General features: G+C 43.7%; 1 protein-coding gene across 1 annotated transcript in view; it reads left to right on the forward strand.

Annotated features, from left to right (window-relative positions):
* Positions 1-2605: 2605 nt before the first annotated feature.
* nalf1a (NALCN channel auxiliary factor 1a) overlaps positions 2606-25709 on the forward strand; it is a 30498-nt gene continuing 7394 nt past the window's right edge. Inside the window, exon 1 of the mRNA XM_010744518.3 lies at positions 2606-3872. Coding sequence (XP_010742820.1) covers positions 3186-3872 — 687 coding nt within the window. The 5' untranslated portion in view covers positions 2606-3185. The remainder of the gene's footprint in view (positions 3873-25709) is intronic.

The following is a 25709-nucleotide window of genomic DNA, read 5'->3' on the forward strand; positions in this document are numbered from 1 at the left end:
TAGAGGTACTCAACTAGTGCTTATTTCAGCGTGGCTTTGTAGATGTGATGCCTCACGCCATTGCAGCGCAACTGTTGGTCTTGAAAAGTCTATCTGCCGGGGCCTCTGAAAGGACTCGCAGGAACAGATTATCAGTCATCTGGAGACGGAAAGCTACCATCGCAAAAATACCGTGTCCTAATGAGATAAATGCTCTAATTAGGCTGGTTGTAGCTATTGGAGAGATGGAACCGGGCGAGCTTTGCTGGACACAAGCAGAAACAAAAGGTTTGGAAGCGGCTGCATGCACTCAGCTGAAATAAATGAACTCCTGTAGAGACCAAACAGAGGCTCATGGCTGCAGGGAAGGTTTGTCTGCAGCAATTAGCACGGCCCACTCCACAATGAAGGAAATTCAGTCAAAAACAACAGAGAATCAAGCTCCATTATGAGCCTCGTAAATAAGGCGTCTTAAAATCCATAAACATTTAGATATATTTGAAAATCATGTTGGTTTTACCAACTCTGAGTTACAGTAATTAGTACACTGAATAAGTCAGGGAGATTATTTACCTCTTTTCCCCTGAGTACTGGAACCACAGGTGATAACTGACTGGACAAAGCATGAGCAGGTCCAAATTATACAATGTAACATAATAATTAGTGAGATTTATGGTCGGCTTACCTTCAGGCTGAGCAGAACTTCTTTGTTTCCAGTCTTTATTCTAAGCTAAACCAACCATCTTCTGGTTTCAGCTTTATATTTAGTGTGCAGAAAATGTCAAATACAACCCATAAACATAACTTCATGTAGCATAAATACAGTATCTTATCTGGTTCCTCACCTTGCGACCCCTTCAGATTTCTCTTGTGACCCCTTGTGGGGGCCCTGACCCCTAGGTTGGAAACCTTTGCCTCAAAGTTTATCCATAAAAACAAAAGCAGATGACTTCCAGTTGTGTGAACATAATATGTAGACTTTAATTGAGAAAAGTTGTTTAATTAAAGGTCCCTACTTATGTTTTATCACATAATTTTATCCCCTTTATGACATTAATGTAAACTGTAATGTGTCCGACCTTTAAACTGTGTTTTCCCTTCTCTCAGGCGACTTCTGATTTCCAACCGTTTCATTACAGTTTTACAGATTTACTCGCAGAGACTTGCTCGAAAATCAGGTAATCGATCACAATAAACATCGCGCCTGCTTTAATTGTTGTCAGCCTTGTCTCTGAGTGGTAATGGAGTTGTGAGCACGCATTGATTTAAACATCTTGCATTCCATTACTGTGCAACAATAACACAGTTTTCACAATTAAAGAAATAAAGGCAGGCTGTGATGGATCACCTACTCGAAGTGAGTGTAAGTCTTAGCAGGTTGTTTTTTTTTTCCCACAGTGTGGTGGTCAGGAGAAACACACTGTGATGTCGCAAACACAGCATCCCTTTAGAAACTGCTGGCTGTATTATAAAGCACACTTGATTTGAAATACATTGGCACTGTCCTTTAAAGAGGAGACAGGCTCCCCTCTTTTGATGAGAGCATCTTGCCTGAGGCTGAAACCAGGTGAGTACCAACCTGTCTGACTGGTCCAGGGTCAAGCTATCTACAATGTAGACTATAATAAGCCTGCTAGTGGAAATTTTCAGAATAAAATCATCATCTTAGCCTCATTTTATCCAGTCAGTACATTTCATTGGTGAGCAACCTCTGCCCCCAGCTGCGTGCTTTTACTTTTTAGTGCTTTTATTTTTCCTTTCTCTTTTGTGCTGTGTGCTCACATGCATTTCTTTTACAGACTGACATCATGCACTTTGATTTTGAAGTCACAGTTTTCTGGTGACATTTCAGCGGACTCCGTCGGACTTGACGCACCTTCAGTTACCGAGGGATGCGGCGGCTGCGGTGCGCGCGCATAACGTCAGAGATGGAGAAGTTTAGTCAAGTTAGCAAGAAAAGACCGGAAGTTGACTTTCCAAAATAAATAATAATAATATAGAAAATAGACTATCTTAACATAATGGGGTTATTTTTGCAAATTGCATATGGAATATGATATAATATTAAAATGTTGTTGTAATTCAAAAGACAGTAAATAAATGAATTTAAAATCAGCTAGCATATTATTATTATTTTTTGTACATTTTAAAATCTTGACAGTGACCGCAGACTAACAGCTAAATTTAATTAAACAAATGAAGAAGATGGATCGAGGTAAAGCCTAGCTACATAGGAACCCTCGAGATAAATCTAAAGATGGGGAAAAATATTATTTGTTGCTTTTTATTTGCTTTTAATGTTTAATGTCTAATGTGTTTTTAGTGCACTGTCTTATATTGTTTTGATGATTTAATGTACATCTCTGTAAAGTGTCTTTGAGTACCCTGAAAAGCGCTTTCAAATAAAATGTATTATTATTATTTATTATTGTTTAACCTTTCACCTGAGATATACTGGATAGTTTCACCTCATCTGGCCTCTAAAAAAAACACTTTGAGCAAGAAAAATCAACTCTACTCACTGAAACTCTAAATGTTACCTCGATTTAAAAAGTTAAAGACAGCTGACCTAAATAACAGGAAGAAAGATTTCCACAGGATAGCTGAGTTAGATGGAGGCTTTTATTTTGAAGGCGGCGACAGGAAGCGCCGCGGCTCGTTTTACCGCCACTTGACGCAGCTCCCCGCAAACACATACCGTCTCTTGGCGAACATGGCGGCAACTTGACAACGGCAGCGAGATGAAGACGGTGAGGGCTTGAAAAAGAAAAAAAGGAGGTCTGTTACAGGCTGCAGGCCCCACCGCCGACACAAAGACACACAGCTTCGCCATGTTGGAAGAGGATAGCGCCCTTGTCCCTGCACGACCGAGGCCGGGGAAAACGTAAACGCGTCGGTGAGTTGTTTCTAAAAACGGGAGTCGAGGCTACGCAGAGGAGCGGAGCGGCGCGGCGCGGAGCTCAGGGCGGACGGGGAGGACAGCGGCTTCACCGGTCAGCCATGGAGGATGCGGCCCGTGGTCGCCAGCGTCTGATTTGCCATCCGGCCCACGCTCATTTTAATGGGAATTACCGCTGATAGCAAAGGCAAGCCGGGACAACCCACCACCTGACATTTGAGGGGAGGAAAACGCGAACGCGGACCCCCACGTCAATGACTGTTGCGGCAGAGGAGCCCCCACGGTGGAGTCGGCCGGTTCCCAAAATATGACCAGGGGTGCTGGGACGTGTTGGCAGCAAGAAGATGACGACGGCTTCCAAATCTGGCTAGAGCCCCCCCGCGACAACCAAAAGCCATTCACCGACTCAGAGAGGGCGCAGAGATGGCGACTGTCCTTGGCATCCCTCTTGTTCTTAACCATCCTCCTCTCTGATCACCTGTGGTTCTGCGCCGAGGCCAAACTGGCCCGGACCCGGGTCAAGTTCGCATCCTCCCACCTCCTCTCACCCCAGACCCACTCAGCACACAGCAGCCTCAGAGGAAACCCAGATGCTATTTTTATAGGAAACTCTACCAAACATTTGTGGCGGCTCGAAACTTGCCACCAGGATAGTTTGTCTAAGAACTGCTTCGCTTTCGCAGATGCCGACCATTTGTGCGGGGGCCTTTCCGACAAAGAGGGGACGCGGGCTGTAAATATGAGCGATTTGTACCTTTCCTTTTGTAACTCCTACTCTCTGCTGGATTTGTTCTACGGGTCGACAAGTCCGGACAATTTGAACTGCAGCCTCGACGTGCTCGACGATGGCGACACCAACAGATGCAGCCTGTGCGTCCAGGCGTACCAGCGCTACGACCAGCACGCCCAGGAGAAATACGAGGACTTTGAGCTCCTGACTCAGAAATATGAGCCGGGGGCATATTCAGTGAGGACGTGCATGGAGCAATGCAAGGTAGGATGCAAAAAAATAAATAAATGAAAGGGGGGGTGGGGTGTTTTGAGGTGGTGTGGGGGTGATGTGGTGGCCATCTGTTGATTTGGGCCCGGATAGATGCCAGTTTTGGTCCTCCTCCTCCTCTGCCTCCTCCTCTGCCTCCTCCTCCTCCTCCTCCTCTTGTCGCCATGGAGACGGATGACAGATTCAAGGAGACTCCCGGCTCCGGGCCTCATGTTCATTCATCTCCTCATTGTGTTTAGGCCCCATGCTAATGTGCAGATGGAGGCCCTGCTATAGTGTGTGTGTGTGTGTGTGTGTGTGTGTTTTTTTTCCAGCAGCATCCATCCAGAGCCTTCTCTCCGGCCCCCCTTTTTCACTCCACGCTCTGTTCTTTGACATTGAAGACCGCCCCGGCGCCTCTTTAGCTCATAATCCGCCCGATCAGCCACCGATAACCCAGATAGGGTTATTAGAATCGCTCTATTGGCATAGAGCCTTTATGGCCGTGCGTTTATGACAATTTAATGATCAGGAAGGAGACTGCTGCCATATGCAAACAACTCTGGGAGCCTGTGTGTCCTGTGTGTGTTGTCGCAGTCCGCCAGGTGTTCATCATGGCCGCCCACTCCATATCGAGAGCGTTTCATTAAAGTCAAGAGGTGGTTTCCCTGCCTAATGTGGCGGAAGGTCTTTTTTTTTTTTTATGGCTTACACTTGTGTTTGCTCATTACCAGGCCCGCATGTAGGCCTCAGTTTTTTTTTGATTGTTGTTTGGGTCAGCTGTAGCTGGTGTCCAGGGGAAACGCTGGAGGGTTGTGTGAGCACGCCGAGCCGTAAAAAAAAAAGCTGCAGTTCAGCACCGCGGACAGCTCCACGGCGCCACGGAGCTGTCCACGGTGCTGAATGGCGCTCCCCGGCTCCATTCACAGAAGCCCTGGCCAATCCCAGATGGCCTCCATTCAGCCCACCAGTGGCAGGGACACAAGCACAGATAGATAGGCGTCAAGAATGCGAATCTAAATAGGCCATCTGCCTGCTTTATACAAATCCAGTGCGTTTCGATAGACCCACATGCACACGAGCTGGGCCTAGTGTGCAAGACTAGCTTCAGAATTGGAGGAACAAAAACACAGACACTAACTGAATCCCTTTTGTGTGCTCATCAAACAGTTTCTCTTATATTCGCTCTGCTGTTGGATGTCTTAATCCCGACAAAGACAACAGCCTTTTTTTTTAAATCCAGCATTCATGCGGTTGTAGACCTCACGTTCTTACTTATGTCAGCGCTCACACACCGTCTGCGTGTACACAAAGGAGCTGGAGATGGCTGCACTTTGATTTATCTTACATGAAATGGGCTTTTTTCAGAGTCGACCTGAAGGAGATGTTTGGCCAACTTGTTCCTCCAACCTCTGAATGCATCTTTTTTGGCCTTGCCATCAAGTACCAGCCACTGAGGAATCCTCATTCTCACTGATGTTAACTGAACACGCCTCGGCCCTGTGCTACATTCAGTGTGTGACATTTGTCGTTTTTCCTCGTCATGTTTTCCCCCGCCGCCACTTTCAGGCTGTTGTTTCCCTCTGAGCTCACCTCTTTGCACTCTTGGAGAGAAAACAGTCATTTAGTCAAGCTGCTAATTTCTTTAACAACGACCCCTCTGCATCACCTTCTTGATTATAGGTTTGTTCCAGGCTGCATGTGTGGTCGGCGGTGTTACGGAAAGAGCAGCGTGACTCAAGCGATAATGTTAAACTCTTGTTGAGTTAATGGCTACCTGCCGCGGAGAAGCCAAGCAGTGGAAGTAGTGTGGCGGTTCAGACAGATGCATACGGGATCGGTGTAAATATGGCAAGATTATAGCGTACGCCGAGCTGCCTCATTGTGTCGTGTGAGCGTGCAGTGGAGGCAGGTCGAGTGAGTGTTTGGTTGTCCAATGCCAGAGGAGGATCTCTGACATTTCAAGTGTGGATGTTTGACATGGAGAGTAGCGTTTGTTGTGCAGGAGTGACTCCTGCGGTCCGCAGGTGGTGCTTTGATTCCTGTAGCCCGAGGTGAAACATCACACAGTGGGCACGGCCGGTGCGCTGTTCCCCCCACAATGGGATTCTCCATCATCTGACACTATGAAAACCCACCATTCATCTTGACAGTGGGGCCGAGCTCGAAACATTTAAACCCCGGCCCGACGTACTAATGCTGACTTGAAAGCTTCTCTCTCTTTTTTTTTTTTCTTCATCCCCGAGTGTGAACCAAAATGTCAGACTCGTTCGTAGTTTCACAGGAAACAATGAAGGCAAAACAAACCTCAGAAAGCGTGTCTGCAGCTCTAACAACTGTTCGCCATGAAAGGCCCGAGGTCTCCACGCTGTTCTCACATCATGTCATGTAGAGTTTCCAGCCTGCGATGCCAGAAGTCACCAACATAACAACACAACTCTAACAAGCATATTTAAGCGCACAGATGTCTAATTTTCATGCAGGTGCACTGAAGATTCGTGTTTCATGGCTGAAACTAAAGATTATTTCCATTATAGTTGAAGCTGCCCATTATTTTCTCCATAATCTATCTATTCTAATGATCTAAAATGTCCGAAATGTCTGTTAGGATTGTTCCAGAGCCTAGTACGACATCTTTATAGGTCTTGTTTCATCCGACAAACAGTCAAAAACTCTAAGATGTGCAATGAACTACCGTGAAAGATGAAGAAACCAGTGAATATCCGCATGTAAGAAGCTGGAACCGGTGAAATTCTTCACTTTTCAACCACTGAAATGTCGCATCAACAAATAAAGCTAATGATTATACGAGTGGAAATAATTAGAGCTGCAAATAATGATTACTTTTGTTATTGATGATAGTTATTCGATGATGACTCTGGTATTAAAATCATGAAAAATATTCCTGAAGGTAACATTTTCAAACTGCAGTACATATAAAATATATTCCCAGATCTTCACATTTAAAGTCCCTGAAAACATTTTTCCTCAGACAGCCTTCTCGGTATGAGTGATGGAGTCCAACATGAACACACCGTGTTCTGCCAAAGTTTGAACAGTTTTGGTTGCTTCACATCAGAGATTTCAGTATTTCCATCTTCTCCGTGTCCTTCTCGCTGGTTTGAGGTGGGAGTGTCTAAGTGATGTCATACCGTGCACCAATCAGGATTTAGCGACATTTGAATCAGAATCTGACGGTGTCTTGTTGGGGACATAGCAGAGAACATGTAGTTAGGGTTTCCCGCCAGAGATGATGAGTTCGATGGCTCTTCATTTGGGACTTCTGCAAAACGCCCCCGTTCCCACCGGACATGATGACACGAACACATGCAACAACACACCGAAACACACTGAAAACCATCTGACAGAAGACTGAATGGGCTCGTAATTTCATCATTTGCGACTTTGCGAGCACCTGGTCCAGGAATCACAGAGTCTCTAGAACTGAACTCTTATCTGCTCAAACTAATACTTCTATTATTACTTCCACCTCTTTGACCCTCTCCGACCTCTACTTCCTAGCTCTACTACTACCAATCCTGCTGCCTCTTCTGTTTTTACTACCACTGCCGTGATGCAGGATCATTTCAAAACACAATCACTGACAAGTCGGCACAAATCCGTCTCCTCCCCCGCCCTCCAGGTCCAATTGAATGTCTAATCTTAGCCGGTGTTGTGTGCAAGTGGAAAAGAGGACAGCGTCCACAGCGTGCTCCCTCTTTAGATCCTTGTCAACCGCACACATCTGCATTGATCTGAGCTCTTTTTGAGCCGGAGGGACGGGTGGCAGCAATACCAAGACGTTGATCCCTATTGATTTGCACCGAGCCCTCCGCGGTTCACTCGTCCTTCATTTGATAGTGGGCAGCTACTCCGACTGAAATAGGGCAACGGCTGAGCTCAGTGAAGACATCATGTTACTATCTGAACATTTTTGACTGTGCCATAAAATCCGAGTGTGTGTGTGTGTGTGTTTGTTTTAGTTTAGTTTAGTAGACCAGAGTTAAAGTTGCACTCCCTTCATCTGTTACCTCCCTACCTACAACACGGACAGTTTTGCCATTCTGCAGTAAATGATGTGTAACAACAAGGATATCAGTTCTCAGATGGGGGCCCTGAAACAAAGTCTGAACACAGATGGAGCCTTGTGAAGTAATACATTTCCCTCTTAGGGTTTGGGAGAACAAATGTTTCCAAAAATGTTGCAGCACGGTCTGGACTGAAATATCTCAGCAGCTATTGAACGGACCGTCATGACATGTGGTATGCACATACATGTCCTCCACGGGATGAACTGTGGCAATGTTGGTGACCCTCTGACTTCTCCAGGTCAAAGTTAATGACCAAATACCTGCCAAATAATGGCCCTCAACTGCTCGTCAGCGCCTTTTGGGGCTACTTGGGGTTCAGTATCTTGCTCATGGACGCATCAGCATGTAGTCTTGAGGAGACTGGGGATCGAACCGCCGATCTTCTGATTAGTGGATGACCTGCTCGACCTCCTGAGCCACAGCCGACTGTTAGCCTTGTCACTGTGAGCAACTGTGAGTCTTTAGAGCTACTATAATCAATCAGATATTTATGTATAATGTGAAAGAAGTTGCAAAGTTGTAGTGCATTTTAGCCTCTTTTAGCACCTTTCAGGCTATTGTTTTGGCTTTATGACCACAGCTTTAAGGTTTTCAGCTAATAAAAACCTGCCAAGCACCCAATGGCTGACAAACGAATTTAGCAACTAACTAGTGAACAGGCAGCTTAATTCACATTCGGCAAGTTGCCACGAACACTCCCAATGAATGCTAATGTTGCTCCGTAACTGCTGGATGTGTAAATACCTTTTTGCTAACAGATCAGCCTCAGTTAGCCGACGTCGGCAGTACAAATATGGCATCGCTGTGTGTCCAGCTTGTGCCCGGTGTTCTGGTGTGAACACATCAGACCAGCAGTGATTATGATGGCTCATTGGGTGGAAGCGGCTCATGCGGGTCGCTTTGATTTGCGTCCTCACTCAGCCCACGGCACCTCCTCCTACTTGACAACGAGACATCCCCGAATCATCTCCGAATGTATCAGTTATGTCACAGTCTTTATGTGGTTTATCTCATCTGCATGAGCACCCTGTGATCGCCCATGCTTCTTTTAATTGCTGCCTTTGTTAGCTTTTTATTCATTATTCATATAAGCTGACACAGTGTGTGTGTGTGTGTGTGTGTGTGCTCTCCAGTCTCACAGAGCCTTGTGTGCATTAAACCAGATTGTTGCAGCATGTTGCATTGTTCACCCGTCCACATTGAGCGATAGCCGCGAACGGAAGTGCCTACATGGTGGTTTCCGCCATTGTGCCTCCCCGTGGTGGTTGTGAACACCTTGGAGAGGTTGTTTTTTTTTCCCCTTTTCAAGATGCCTGGCCCACTCCACGACCAGGCCTTTTATGAATGGACAGATCCCTGAGCAGCATGCTAATGAGGGAGGGAAAGAGGGGAGGCTAGCTGCTGCAGTGCACGCCAGTGCTTCCATATTGTTTTAACTGTGAGCTGCACAGACAGCGGATCAGATCACATGAGATAACAGCAGCACCAGGCAGAAGGGGGTTAAAGTGGGTTACCCCATTAATAGGCCTCATTTAACCCCAGTGCCATTTCCATTATCGCTGACATGTGAAGTAATTTCTCAGGCATACAGTAATGTTGTCAGTCAACGCTGAAGATTGTAATTAAAGCTACCTCGCCTCTGTGTACAGGAATGAATCCATTTAGGTTTTTTTTTCTCCAACACTTAATGGCTCTGGGGATGGCGATGTTTAATCGATCCACCACTTGTGTCACAGCGAGGCTCACCATTTGTGTCTTTGATTGAACTATCTCAACAAATATTGGCTAGATTGCCATGAAATGTAATGTGTGCAGCTATTTGTCCAATACTCATGACCAGAACTAATGACATCCCCATCGTCAGCCAGTGTACATTGTGTTTAGTGCACTAACAGGAAAAAGAATGGACAGTCTTGCCTTTTCTGCCTCGCAGATAATGGGAAATTTGGCAAAGATGTGGAGTTGAGGCAGGCTGAATGACGCCTGGTTGCTCAAACAAGCAATCTAAACGTCACCTACCTGCCAATCAAAGCTCCCATGCTGTTAATTCTGCATAACTTTAAGACATAATATAATCTGAACAGGTGAGTTGTATATAAATTCACCTTCAGTACAGTTGTCATGAACGGGGAAATTATCTATAGAGACCAAAACTGTTTTCTGTACCAGGCTGTAAACATGTTTATTTCTGCATTTATCATGGGGACTTATGGAGACTGACTCACTTCTGGAGCCAGCCTCAAGTGGACGTTTGAGGAACTGCAGTTTTTGGCACTTCTGCATGACTTCACCTCAGTTCACTGCTGCTTGCTGCTTGATAATAAGCTGATGTTAACATGCTAATGCGCTAAATTGAGCTGGTGACCTTGGTGAACATCTGCTAAACTCTGTCAGCATGTTAGACGGCACTCTCATGCTACTCATAACCTTCTATTTAAGAACAATAATACCTTTCATTACATAACCTTGCTTAAAATTGAAGCCGCAGATGCAGGTACTACATTTCCCATAATGCAAAAGAGTGGCCTCTTCTGTGAGACCTCCCTGCCTGGGAAACAGCCACATCTTTCGCCCCCCTCGCCTCCACCTTGTAGCGCAGGCCTCCTGTTGCAAAATCTGAAGCCTCACACCGATAACTCCGTTTCATACTCACCATGACGACAAGTAAGCTTCTCCTTTTTTTGTGTGTGTGTGTTCGTGTTGTGCGTGTTCGCCCGGAGAAGACACACAAACACACACACACACACACAGATGTGCTAAGCCTTAAAAAATAGATCCTCCCTGGAGATGAATTGCATTTAGTTGCCAAGCTGTTCTCTTGTTTATGCAATAACGGAACAACCAGAATTTAATTATAGTAAAAACACTCATTAATTTGGCTTCCTAATTGTGAGAATGAAGATGCTGAAAGCAGGATGTTTTTTTCCCATGAAACACCTAAGGGTCAGACTAATACCATCCATTCATTTATGGGCGTAGCATCAATTAGTCTTATTGTCTGCATAGGTATTTGAATGGATTATTTGTTACAGGGGCAGATATAAGCCTGAATGCATGTCCCAGCAGCTGTGTGCTACTTTGAATTTTAATATTTAACTAATGTAGCAAATGCCGGAGCAGGGTGGAGGTTTTGTGCCCTTGTTCAGGGACTCAGCAGCTGCTGGTGTCAGATATGAAAACTGATGACTGAGGTATCTTAAATATCCTGTGTGCCGCCTTCGGATGATCACATCGAAATTCCCCACCACTTGGCATTAATGGGATTATCTGACTTCCCCTTATTCCCCCCAGTAAGATACCTCTCTCTTCATGTGGCCTTTCTAAAAGCCTTTTCAAAGCAGGTCTGCATGTATACAGTGGACTGGGTAAAAGGTTAGGTTCGAATCTGTTAAGCTCCGTGTGGCCCATTAGGATGATTGCGGATGATGTTTGTCCTGGTAAATGAATTGTCGGAGTTTTGTTTATGAGTGTGCAGGACGGCGGTTTACCTGACAGTAAAAAAAACATTGTGTGCTGTCGTCTTATTCAGCGAGTGGATGCACAGGATGACAGTGAGTTAAATACGATTTGAGTGATTTAAATGCACCATGCAAGGCTGCTGTCAGACATATCCAAGCTATTTATTACCTGCAGCAACACAATGTGCCATAATTAAAAGAAATCAACAGCTTTACATTCAAAACTTTCAGATTCACATGCTGCTGATTTACATCGACTTCCTTGAAATGGACAATGCTACTGGGTTGCTATCTAATAGGACATTATCCAAGCAACCGTGTCTGCAAACTGGCTTCTTTTTTTTTTGGAGTATTTAGGCTCAATAGAGATGAACTCTCCGGCTCTTTGTTCCCTCAAAGGTCAGCGCTGTCCAGACAGTTTGTTACTGTCTTATTGAAGTGGTTCCATTGAAATGAACTGATTTCACGATGAAATGTTGCTGTTTTCAACTTCAGTCAGTTCAAGAAGTCACAAATGGGCAAAGACGTGGCACGTGGTTGGTTAAACAAGCCAAGAGAACTAGAGCTAGAGACCAAAACAGTTTTTTTGTACCAGGCTGTAAACATGTTTATTTCTGCTGTTAAATTGGACAGTAGTTAACATTGGTGCTTATAGAGACTGACTCGTTTTGTAGTTTTGGTTGCCGCTTGGCCATTGTCTTTCCCTCATCCTCTCAACTTTGTTTCTATCCATTTATTTACCTGGACAAACAGGTGTCTAAACATGGCAGACCATTAATTAGGATGAACTGTTACTGGTTGACACTAACTATGTCTCAATAGAGCTTGTTGGGTTTGTAATGCAGTTTACACATAATGTTTAAGCTTAATGTCAAAGTTGAGTTTTAAATCTGTTGTCAATGAGCCTTCTTTAATGGGCGTTTCAGTTCTAACTAGTAATTACATGGCCTGTAGGTACAACTTTGACCAATACAATGCATTTTCTGCACAGAAGAGTGATGTTTGGGTGACTCTGACCTCTCTCCTCTGTCCATTGAGCACCAAGCCATATGGTTGCTACTCGAGATGTAATTGCTCAGTGACTGGCTAAAACAACTGGCCACTGTAGTTTGAAGCAAACATTGATATAATCAATCTGCCGGGCACTATTTTCATTTTGTGTTGGATTCCCTGCAGCAGGACGGTGTATGAATGAACAGAAAGACAGGGCATTCCTTTTAATAATCTAGTTTTTTAACTCAAGGTGAGGCTTGTGAAGAACACTGCAAACAAAAAGAACAATTGATGCAGCAGAAGGCGACTCTGCAGAGAAAACATCATAAACAAAAAGTGCTTTAATTGCAGAGCTTTGATTCTTTTAGTTTAACAATGATGTTAGAACGTAACAAACACAAACCGTGAACATGCTGCGTCCTGTAGGAGGGAAAGGAGGCTTTGTTGTGTTCTTCATATCAGACAGTGGAAAGACCAAACCAGAACCTTTTATATGTTGGAATATTAACTGCACTGTCAGCTATCAGCTACATTAAATTTGACTTTCTCTACTTCACAGTGAGCGTTAAACATTTAGTTCTTTGGTCTGCAGATACAATATATAACCACGTTCTGCTGAAGATGAGATGTGAGTGTGATATCCTCTCCTTGAGTATTGTTGCTTCCAGTAATTAGGCAGAAAATTCCTCTCTGCCTTTGGTATCTTGTTGATATCCAAGTGATGATACCCAATATTAAACACCGCTCATTGCATGTAAGAAAGCAACCAAACCAGATGCAGTCAAACGTTTATTTGTTGAAGTCAAACAGACAGAGATTTAGCTTAGATTCATGGCGTTCACTCCAGAACTCCAGTAGTGAAATGTTTTCTTGCTGGGAAAAACAGGCGACATAATCTATTTAGTATGTTTGACAATTATATAATAATCCAGGTTATGATTAGAGGTTGTTAATTAGCACAAATGTCTTGATAAAAGTGGGAAATATGCATTATAGTTACATAGTGTATAGTTGTTTATGGTTGCTTTTAATCAAAACTCTGTGTCATGTCATATCCGATCAGTCGTGTCAAACGCAGGGTCCAATCACAAACAGATTTACAGTAATGGGGCGTGTCTGTCTGCTAAAATAGCTGCTCCATTTAGTGTGAGCAGAGAAGAAGAGAGAGGATATAAAACAGTTTTCCAGAGCCGCCTGGTACCACCCACAGTCCTGATGTTGCTCCTGCATGACCTCTCCTCCAAATCCTCACACCCGATCTGCAAAGTGGCCACCTGAGTTGAGAGCTGCTCGGCTGCGATTCGAGGAGCTGCGGCGCAACGAGAGCTCGTCTCTTCAGGGGCGTTCGGCTCAGTTTTAACGGTTGAGGTGAAATGGGAAGACACAGTCCTGGACGGCACCTCGTTTGGACGCTCAAAAACAGCTTTAATATGTCCCAGAGATATCAGAGCAGTTCTTTTACAGTGACTCGAGGAGTTTGGTTATCAAGGCCGTGATGTTGACTGCAGAGATGGGGGAGATGGAGGAGGATGGGGTGTATCATCGCAGGAGCTTGTGGGCGGAAAGGGAGCCCTCTTGGCTGTTTTGCCATTTTGTCCTTGTAAATTAATCCTACACTCCCCAATAACTCTGATATATAATATGCCAGAGCTCCTCTCCACACAACAGTCATGTTTTTTTTCCAAACTCACAGCCGGGCTAGTTGGTTTAATGTCTAAGCTTTGTTCCTTTCAGACTCCTGAGTTAATTCGTTGATACCTTGCATGAATCGTGTGCGCGACTTGTGCTCATTCCTTGAACTCTTCCCTTTTCTTGGAGCTTTTTTGAGAAATAAATGATGTGGTGACACAGCCTGTTACACCTAAAACAGGATAATGTGATCATTCCTCTGCCTTCTACTACCGAGGGATGTGAGGACGCCCCGAGGAAGTGTCTCTCTTCTTTGGAATAATACATGTTTTGTATTTATCAAAGTGTAACACTCGAGGCCTTGAAAACTTATTTTCTCTACCACTGTCTCTCTATGAGTGATAGCATGCCACATGAACACAATGTTAGTTTATTTCATAGACTGATTTTTGTGTTTCTCACTGCTTTGAATCTCTAATTATTATACGCTAACATAAATTGATAAACATGTTGCTTGCCAAAACATCATTTTGGCGTGTTGGCATTGTCAGAATAAGCATGTTGCCAGCATAGCCTGTTTTTCTGTAGCGGCTGTTAGCAAATGTTAGCTCCCTTGGTTAGCCGGGCTGCCTAGACTGTGAGCTCAGAGCGCCAAGAGAGTGTTTGTTTTTGTACCACAGGTCATCTGGAAGAAGAGGAGGTTTTTTTTAGCCTCCCTGATGAAGAGTGGAGCTGGTGTCGTGCCAGAACCGGAGCTGGGCAAGCATGCAATGTAACTGGGCTCAGCAGCCTTTATGGACATAACGATAGAGTGAATCTGGGACTGACTTGTAGTGGTTGGTGAGAGCTTGGTGAAATAAAAGGCTGAAAGACAGACGCCGAGCTGGGCTGACTTCTGTTGGACTAGTCAGTAATAGTAGCTGGCTGCTGTGTCTTGTGTTGTTGACCTTGCTTGATGTTTGGCTGTTAGCAAAGCTGTCAACTATTTATGACACTCTGAAAAAATACCAGTTTCTACACAGTGTTCCTTGAACACTTCATTATTTTTACCTTGTTCCCGTGAGTCTGATCCCGTCACTCTTTCTTAGTGACTGAGGGGAATGTTGACGCTGACACTGTTACATAAGGATCAGGGGTCTTGACCACAGTTATCTGCCCTCTATCACTCACACAGTGACCTCTCACTCTGTCCCTCCCTTTCAGGCTAATAAATCTATATGCTGATTGCTCTCCTTCCCTCAGCTCGGCCATTCATCCTCACTCCCTCGACATCATTACTGCCAACACTTGGCTGATAATGACAGTAATTTACAGTATTTACCTTGAAAATTGATCACGAGTGACGTCATTGCCCCGTCCTATATATATATACACACATATATATATACACATATATCATATATTGTTTTCTGAAGACACCAAATTGTAGAGGGCTCACACATGGAGAATGATTTAGTGACGTAAATCCACGGCAGGCATTACAACAGTTGCTAACATGAGCTCACGATTTATGTGAGGTCACAGTCATCGCATCAGTTTTCCGGACGTATAGGACGCTGTAATGTGACATGATGAAAGTGGCCTTTGTGCATACTGATCACTTTTGATATTTCAAGCACATTTTCCTGCTGATACTTATGTACAAGTCAGTCAAAGATGGAGCACACACACCAGTGCAAGTGGCTTTAGGATGAATGGGTGCTGATAGTAGTATCTCTGTGTAGTGTAACATGAACTCGCTCCCACTCAGCATTTATCTGTCTGTGTTTATCGTGGAGCGACATCTCGGATTGGGGTGGGGGGGGTTGTTCAGTCAATATGTCCTGAGCTTAGGTCGTGTCTCCTGCAGTCAGCAGGCTCTGCATCGATAGAGAAAGCAAGAGCCACCGTGACCTATTCAGCAGCCTCCCAGAGCTCTGATCCAGTTGAAAATGAATTCTTTAAACCTTTGGAGAGGAGAGCTGCAGAGCTGGAACTGAGCCAACAGGGATCCTACGACCAGAGCCCGGCTTAATCTACTCAACGTGAAATCAAACCTGGGAAACAATCTCGTGTCTGCTGGAAATTGAGTTTGCTTCCCATCGCAGATGAAAAGCCAATTCTTGGATCTACCTGTTTTGTAATCTTACCAATTCATTGCTGCGTCTGCGTGCTCAGCCAGCCTGAAAACAAATCCGCCCATACACATTCATGACCATGTTTTCTCAGAACTGATCTACAAAGCAGCGTTCAGGGAAACGCATGCAATCCTTGTCGTCACGTCCTGATAGGTGGATCCAGTTGGTCAGCCAGAGCCCACAATGGCGCATTCTCTACAGGGCATTTCCAGTGAAAAGGTTCAGAGTTTCTGGAAGCCTCTGGAAGCCCGTCAATACCATCGATGGATCGCTAATGAACGTCGCGAGATAAGATTGTGCATCTTCACGTTGTGTGTGTGGATCAGGCACTAATAAGATTTTCAAGGAAAGCTTTTATGAGCCAAGCCGCAGAACACGTCAGACTTTAAAGACGAAAACAGATGACACAGAATATTTGAAAGCGCCTGACATCATATTGTATTAAAGAATCGCAGTATCAAGGGAGTCGCAGTGCACTTTGAATCTAGTGTCGGGATGTCCCTGCCAATTTCTGATCCTCCTGCTTTCAGAAGTGATTTCCTTCCAAAGAACTCTGTTCTTTCTGAGATTACAGCCAATCTGCAGCCTGCTAATGCTCCAGTCTGGTATCATCTGTTATTGTGACGGTTTGAATACTAGTGTCGAAACACACCTGCAAAAATAACATAACATCTTAACTCTGTCGCCACAACAGACGATTGAAAAAGCATCTGCAACATTTATTTATAGAAACATTATGGAGCCAAAAAGACAGAAAAATTATGATTTAAAAAAAAATTATTTTCTATTTCAAACACACAGTACCCTCAATGACACAGTTCAGCTGATAAAAACGTCGGGTAATCAGTGACTTTTGAGAGTTAAGGGACATTTAAAAGTCTCAAAGTATTTGTGAAATCCTGTTTGTGATATTTGCGCGCACACGTTTTATTTGTTGCTGGTGAAAACATTTTTTTTAATCACTAAAATACAAATTTCGAGTCAGAAGCATGAGCTCTCTGAGTGCTTTCCACTTAAATATGTGCGGCACACCTGCATGGGTTAAGTGAGCGACGTATAACAACACTCATAGGCTTGTCTCAAAGGAAATTACAATGGATTACAGCATTTTCCAGGGAATGTATGAAGGCACATGTCAGCGGCGGACTCCGCCACTTGAACGGACGAAAATAGCAGCAAAAATGGGGCTTGATTGAAATTTAAATATGCTTTCCGCGATGGCTCTTAACTGAGAAAAAGAAACACATATTTGATAACGTTGAACCTTAAAATAGACGTGCAAATTGACACATCTGGGAATATTTATGCAGATGCTTTCCAGAGTCGTATTGTGCCGGCGTCTCACGGAGAAATCCTCAAATGCCATCTGATCTACAATGGCTGCTTTGTGATCCTCTCTCACCGCGTGAAAGTGTCAGTCGGTGTCATTCAATCGCAACCCTCGGGCCATCGCTTCCCAGAATTTTGTTCAAGAAAAGAAAAGTGACAGGCGTAAACACATTTCTGAAAAACGTGCAGTCCTCCACTGCAGCCCATCTTTGACCCTGTTCTCGTTGGCGGAAGATGACACGGCGGACGTACAAACAAGGCTTGCACTGAAATTGCAAACCATCTAATTTGATGAGAACGCCTTGCCTCAGTGTCATTTTCCAGAAGCGCACACACACACACACAGCGCCTGGATACGTTACATCACCGGGGAATGGGATGTAATAAGTACCAACATCAATGCAGGAAGACAGAGACCAGTATGCATCCACCCGTCCTGCTGGATTATCCGCGGGTTGCGTCAGTGACCCGAGGCGGCCACTGCGAGTGCATCAAAGTCCTGTCAGCAACATTTTGTCAGGATTGATGTTGTTGCTTTTATGTTGTGTGTGTGTGTGTACTACATTTCAAGTATTGGACCACCAAGCCTCATGAGAGAGATCACATCAGCCCATCTCCAGCTCCACCTCGTCTGAGGACTTCCTCCATCAGCAGTCCTCTTTAAACATTTTGCACACTCAGTACTTCTCGTTTGATGCTCCTCATCAAACGAAGAAACGCAGCTGAAAATAGTCCAGGTAGTGTGAGAGCTGCTTCCTGTTCTACCCCGGTGTGATTTGTGTGAGTGGTAATGATCTGTGTCATTCAGCTTCTAACTGGGATCTCACTCTGCAGCTGACTCATATGCTTTTTATAGCCGTCTCTGTCATTCTACTTTATTGCCGCTGTGTCTGTGTGTGTGTGTGTGCGACACACACCGTCCTGCTGGGAAGAAAGAGAGTGTTGATGCTTCGCAGCATGTTGAGTTAAAGTTTTTACATACCCAGGAGCTTAAACCAACATGAGTACAGTTAATATGACGCTTGATTTAGGAAGTACAGTACAGAGATAGGCTGGATTATTTTTTTTTGCTTATGTATTAGTACTACATCATAGTACATACATGGAACATCATTAAGATAATTTATACTCACATTTGAGGACATAACATGCTCTAAATTTGAAGAGATTGGTACAACTTTTCTTTAGAAACCAAGTGACATTCGGGCTTAATTGAAGGGCTCCTTTAAGAAATAGATGAGAAGATTGAGTGCTAAAAACTGCAGTTCCTCAAACGTCCACTTGAGGCTGGCTCCAGAAGTAAGTCAGTCTCCATAAGTCCCCATGTTCAAATGTCCAACTTCACAGCAGAAATAAACATGTTTACAGCCTGGTACAAAAAACAGTTTTGGTCTCTATAGCTAATTTCCCCATTCATGACAACTGTACTGAGGGTGAATTTATATACAACTCACTTGTTCAGATTATATTAAGGCTTAAAGTTATGCAGAATTAACAGCATGCTCACTTTGATTGACAGGTGGCTGTTGTTACAGATGGCTTGTTTGAGCACCCAGGCATCATTCAGTCCACCAGAGGCCCGCCGATGATCCACGTCGGAAATAACTTGTTATAATTTGGCGTAAACATAAAACTAAATTGATTTTGTACTGGTAGTGAATTTGAAAAGTTCTGGTTGCTGCTTAGGAGTCATTTTACTTTGACATTTCCTCCATGTTAGCTACAGAATAAATATTGAGCAAACACTTCTATTCGTCTGCCGCTCGGTGGTTCCTCTTGTATGCAGACAAGCTCTCCCGCCGGTCCTCTCTGTGTCAGATGACAGCCATGTGAATGGGAATGGCGAGGGGGAAGCCCTGAGAAGCAGAATGGAGGAAGAAGAGCTGCTTTGCATGTCAGATTTTACAGGACGGCCGCTGAGCTGTGAGCTGCTGGATGCTGGTGGAATGACCAAAACTGACCTGCTTTTGCAACACAAAAATCACAGGGGGTGGGAGTATCCGTCTGAGCTGAGCTGTGGATCCCCCCTGAAGCCAAGCAGAGAGAGAGATTCTTGGTAGTATTAAAGGGTCATCTCATTACATCATGAACGTGACATTTCTCTCTCTGCAGTTGCTAATTTATAGCTCAGTAATTCTCCTCATCCTTCTGCGTGTCGTACAGCTCGCTACCTGCTGGTTGCAACATCAGTGCATTATGAAAGAGTGTGACCACCACGCACACACTCCCCGTTGAGACACAGTTGCTCCACTATTTGATTTGAGGATGTTTTTCACTCTCGGATTGATTTATGCTACATGGCGGCACACAGGCTGAAACCCCCCCTGAAGGCATCAGATGCACATTTGTCAAACCTGTCAATTTTCTCATGTGGTACACACAGAAACACAAACTAGGAGCGTTTCGATTGAAGCAAAATTAAAATTCAGCTTGTTTGAACTTGTGTGGTTGGTATTTACCAAAAAGAAGGAATTTAAATTGCGCTTGTCTTTGGCAGTGATAGCGCCTCTATGCTCAGTGTTCAGACTCATGATGCTGGTACTGCAGTATAGTGCTGCTGGTTGTTAGCAGACACTGCTGTTGTTTAGTCCCATCTGTGATTCAGACGCTCCCTATGTTAGCCGGTGACTCTGTACGTTACTCCGTGTTGTGATTTGTCTAGTGATTTGCCATTGCCACATGGTTCCACGAAAGAACGACAGCTAACACATCATAGCATCTATAATATACAAACACAACACAGCACTGAGTGTGTGGGAGCTGCTGATGGATGCCAAATAGCTCCCACTTTGCAAGTGGAAGTACTAGCAATTTCTACTCAAGCTGGGCTAACTAGCTTCTACTATCTATATAAAAATACAAGGAGCTTCCACTTATGCTACGTTAAATAGCTTCCCTGTTTGTGTAGAAATACTAGCAGCTTCCACTCAAGCTAGGCTAACTAGCCTCCATTCATGCTACACTAACTAGCTCCCAGTTAAGCTACACTAACTAGCTTCCACTCATGCTACACTAACTAGCTCCCAGTTAAGCTACACTAACTAGCTTCCACTCATGCTACACTAACTAGCTTTCACTCATGCTAGACTAACTAGCTTCCATTTATGCTAGATTAACTAGCTTCCATTCATGCTACGCTATCTAGCTTTCACTCATGCTAGACTAACTAGCTTCCACTCATGCTACACTAACTAGCTTTCACTTAAGCTACACTAACTAGCTTCCACTTATGCTACACTAACTAGCTTCCACTCATGCTACACTATCTAGCTTCCACTCATGCTAGATTAACTAGCTTCCATTCATGCTAGACTAACTAGCTTCCACTCATGCTACACTATTTAGCTTTCACTCATGTTAGACTATCTAGCTTTCACTTATGCTAGATTAACTAGCTTCCACTTAAGATAGACTAACTAGCTTTTACTCATGTTAGACTAACTAGCTTCCACTCATGCTACACTACCTAGCTTCCACTCATGCTAGACTAATTACCTTCCACTCATGCTAGACTAACTAGCTTCCACTTAAGCTAGACTAACTAGCTTCCATTTAAGATAGACTAACTAGCTTCCACTTGAGCTAGACTAACTAGCTTCCACTCATGCTACACTAACTAGCTTCCACTCATGCTACACTATCTAGCTTTCACTCATGCTACACTATCTAGCTTCCATTCATGCTACATTAACTAGCTTCCACTTAAGCTAGACTATCTAGCTTTCACTCATGCTAGACTAACTAGCTTCCACTCATGCTACACTATCTCGCTTTCACTCATGCTGGACTAACTAGCTTCCATTCATGCTACACTAACTAGCTTCCACTTAAGCTAGACTAACTAGTTTCACTCATGTTAGACTAACTAGTTTCCACTCATGCTACACTATCTAGCTTCCACTCATGCTACACTATCTAGCTTTCATTCATGCTAGACTATCTAGCTTTCACTCATGTTAGACTATCTAGCTTTCACTCATGCTAGACTAACTAGCTTCCATTCATGCTAGACTAACTAGCTTCCATTCATGCTACATTAACTAGCTTCCACTTATGCTACACTAACTAGCTTCCACTCATCCTAGACTAACTAGCTTTCACTCATGCTAGACTAACTAGCTTCCACTCATGCTAGATTAACTAGCTTTCACTCATGCTAGACTAACTAGCTTCCACTCATGCTACATTAACTAGCTTCCACTTATGCTAGACTAACTAGCTTCCACTTAAGCTAGACTAACTACTTTCCACTTAAGCTACACTAACTAGCTTCCACTCATGCTGGACTAACTAGCTTCCATTCATGCTATGCTATCTAGCTTTCACTCATGCTAGACTAACTAGCTTTCACTTAAGCTAGACTATCTAGCTTTCACTTAAGCTAGACTAACTAGCTTTTACTTATGCTAGACTAACTAGCTTCCACTCATGCTAAACTATCTAGCTTTCACTCATGCTACACTATCTAGCTTTCACATAAGATAGACTATCTAGCTTTCACTTAAGCTAGACTAACTAGCTTCCACTCATGCTACACTATCTAGCTTTCACTCGTGCTAGGCTAACTAGCTTCTACTTTCTCCTAGCACTTCCACACCGCTAGTTAACCTAGCTTACACTATCTGTGTGGAAACACAGGCTAAACTAGTTTCCACTTTATGAGTGCAATATAAACTAAACAGCACAACGGGTGCTCCTAAATGTTGAATGCTGCAAAGGTGCAGATGTCCTGAATCACTAATGGGACAACACCATGTGGGACATTAGTGAAAAAGGGGGAAGTCAGTAGCACACCACAGTAGTTGACAGCACGGCTCCTGACCATAAAACTAGATGTTTTATTCTTTTTCATCCACTAGCTGCCTTGTCACTATAGGTCTAGGTATATTCACATATATTCGTTTCACAGAAAGTGAGGAGAATTCATATGTCAGTTTGACTTTAATATTTAAGACCACACTGATGCATCTGCTCTAGTTTATGTTGGACTCCTGAGGAAAGTCTTGAGGTTTCCAGACGTGTTTCTGAGCAAAAAGATGTCAGAGTTAGTTCATAAACAGAATCTAAAAGAAAAGTGAATGCATTTCTGAACAGTATGACTGGCTGGTGTAGCAGTATGAGGACTGCATGCTACAGAAAATAAGAAGCCGTCCATGACTTGTTCTACAGCCTGCTTCTTATATAATAGTAATCACTGTGGTGAAATTCAGATGCCAGCGCTGCTGACACTTATCTGCCAAAGCGTCAGCGTTTGAATCTTAATTTTGAAATGTTATTTTTAGGCTTCACAAGATTTGCATGCAGGCTCTACCAGAAAATGTCTGATTGGCGTATTTTTACATCTCCACGTTAATGTAAACATCCAAAACATCAGGAGCACGTTCTCCCCTGATTTCATCTCTGTAATTTGAATGTGAAGTGTTGGCCGATGACACCTAAAGGAGGCTGTGTGTACAAATTCGGGACTGCAGGCATAAAGCCCTGGTGCAAACGGTTGCCAGCTTGGTGTCTTTCCTGTCTGTGTCTCTGGGCTTCAGTACATTGTTTGAAGCAGACTAAGCTGCATGGCGACAGAGGCTTTTTGAGTGCCAGGTTCCCATTCACACTGATCACACATTAGACTGATCAAATCAGACTCCAGGCCTGCTTCCTGACTAACTCAATTTGCTCTTATACGCTTCCCTTTTCACGCTGAGCACACACACACACACACACTTTTACACACACACACACACACAGGGCCGGGGTGCACGCTTAAACATGTGCACACAAACAGAAAACCAACAGAGAGTGGGGCAGTACCCATTGAGCTCTAATGAAAAGCAGAAAAAGCCGTTACCTTGGCAACTGCCGGCATACATCTTCAGGAGGACCCAGATTTCCTGTCTGACTGCGATTGTTTTGGTTCTCTTTTGATAGCTGCAGCATCCCTAGACGGATTATCTCACCGCTGGCAAGAGTTTATGCTAAATCATCGCAAAATTAAACAGCAGCAGCCATTTGCGCAGACAGGAAGCCGCCACGCTGAAAATCCCGTCACGGATTTGACACCTCCGACTCTTGACAAAACACCACAAACAAACTTGTGTAAAACACAGATCTAATCGGTGATCAGAGGGGGGATTTTATTCTGGCCTGGAGCCAGTTTCCCCTCTACGCAGGAGCTCCTCCACGCTGCAGCCAAAAAAGCAGAGCATCATGGGAGCGATCCTGAGTCGCTGTGATTTATCCAAATCACCCTCTAACATATAAAGAGGTGTAGTCACTCCAGTTTTGACTGTTTATTATGACAGAACATCCACAGAAAAACTTTTTTTTTTAGCCTGCACCACCTGGATTAAGATGGAGACAGGTCTCCCATCAAGGCACTAAAACCTGAGTGGTGACCTTTTTTTATTGAAGGATGAGCCTATTGCCTGGCAAACGGGTACAAGGATTTAACCCCTGCAGTACACGCGTCTGGAATATATTCCACTCCACAAACCATCTGGGTCCACGCTGTTCTCATCATTATCATTCTCATCACCATAATCAGATTATTTTAATGATTATAATTGCCCGTGCAGTGTTTGTTATCTTGGTATGTGTAACAGGAAACAAATCAGACCCCTCCATTTGATTTCCCAGCGTTTGGAAACGGTTGGAGGAGGGGCGGAAGATTTATCTTTCCAGCCCCCGTGGAGGTCCTGAGTGTAATTTAACCAAACATCCACGACACCCTAAAGCCACAGTGACACTTAGCTATCCTCCCTCGGAGCCATAGATGTTTCTCTGCGGTTAAATAACACGGGGGATAATTAACTGTGTTTGCGGTGATGATGCTTCTGTAGGTTGCTAAAATAAGCAACAAATGAAAAACATGAAAATTCTCAGGAAACTTTATTAATACTTTAAAATGTTGTTCTGCAGAGTTTTTGAGTGTTAAACTCTTATGTAGTCAGATATATTTGATCTAGCTACTTAATATCTGACTTTCAAGTATTCAAAAGGCTTTTTTAAACATGTTTCTTTAGAAATATCGCCTTTATGTGTGTAAAACTCTCTCAATGCTGGACATTTTATTATTCTTCTACTTAGTAATTACCTGATTGCCACTAATGGTTTGTTTTGTCTGTGATTCATGACTTGGAGACGGCTGTTGTACCCCCTTTTCGCTTGCCTGTGTCAGCTTGTCAAATGACTCTCTGAACACTTTTCCCTCACGTAACAGCTTCACATATCTTCTGCTGTTTAATGGACAGACCTTTTCCTATATGCACGTCTCTGTCTCCGGTGACAGCCTGTTAGCGGAGGCTCAGTGGAGCTGCCGTGACGTCAGCTGTCCGGGCTTGTTGACGTCGACAATAGAGCAACCTTGTGTGGGTTGCACACGTTCAGGCGCCTGCACATTGACTTGACACTGAGTTGCGAACATGAGACATCACACGTGTCTTCTAACAGATGATGTATCCAAACTCAAACATTTCGAGCATGACCGACTTTCTAGCCACTAGCCTGTCACAGGCAGACATGTCAACCAACAGATATGTTTGAACCCGAATAGTGGCAAATGAAGGATAAATTAATAGATATTATTACTAACACACATAGTATTTACTTGTGTAAATTATGTATTTGTGTGTGTAATTACAAACATTTGTTAATTTTGTTGATGAGCAGCCTCATTTTTTCTACTTTGTGGTTGCTCGTTAGCCAATTTTAGCACGCTAACATAAAAACTACAGTGCTAGTTAGCCCTAGCATATGTGGCTAATTATTACTCACACATAATATTTTATTTGTGTAAATTATGTATTTGTGTGTGTAATTAGAAACATTTGTTAATTTTGTTAATGAGCAGCCTCATTTTTTCTACTTTGTGGTTCATTAGCCAATTTTAGCACGCTAACATAAAAACTACAGTGCTAGTTAGCCCTAGCAAATGTGGCTAATTATTACTCACATAATATTTTATTTGTGGTTGCCAATTAGCCAACTTTAGCACGTTAACAGCATGTTAGCTTCGTTGACTTGAGCATGCTAGCATGCTAACCTTAGCACCACTGTGGCTAAGTGCTAGCTAGCTGTGTAGCTCTAGCATATGTGGCTAATTATTACTAACACATGGTATTTAATTAGTGTAACTGGAAACATTTGTTAGTTAATTAATTTGCTTGTCTGTCAAAGCACTCTGTGAACGCTTATTATTAATTAGCAGTCTCATTACTTTGTGGTTGCTACTCAGGCAATTTTAGC

Source organism: Larimichthys crocea, chromosome XIX (assembly GCF_000972845.2).
Source record: "Larimichthys crocea isolate SSNF chromosome XIX, L_crocea_2.0, whole genome shotgun sequence".
In the NCBI taxonomy this organism is placed as follows: Eukaryota; Metazoa; Chordata; class Actinopteri; family Sciaenidae; genus Larimichthys; species Larimichthys crocea.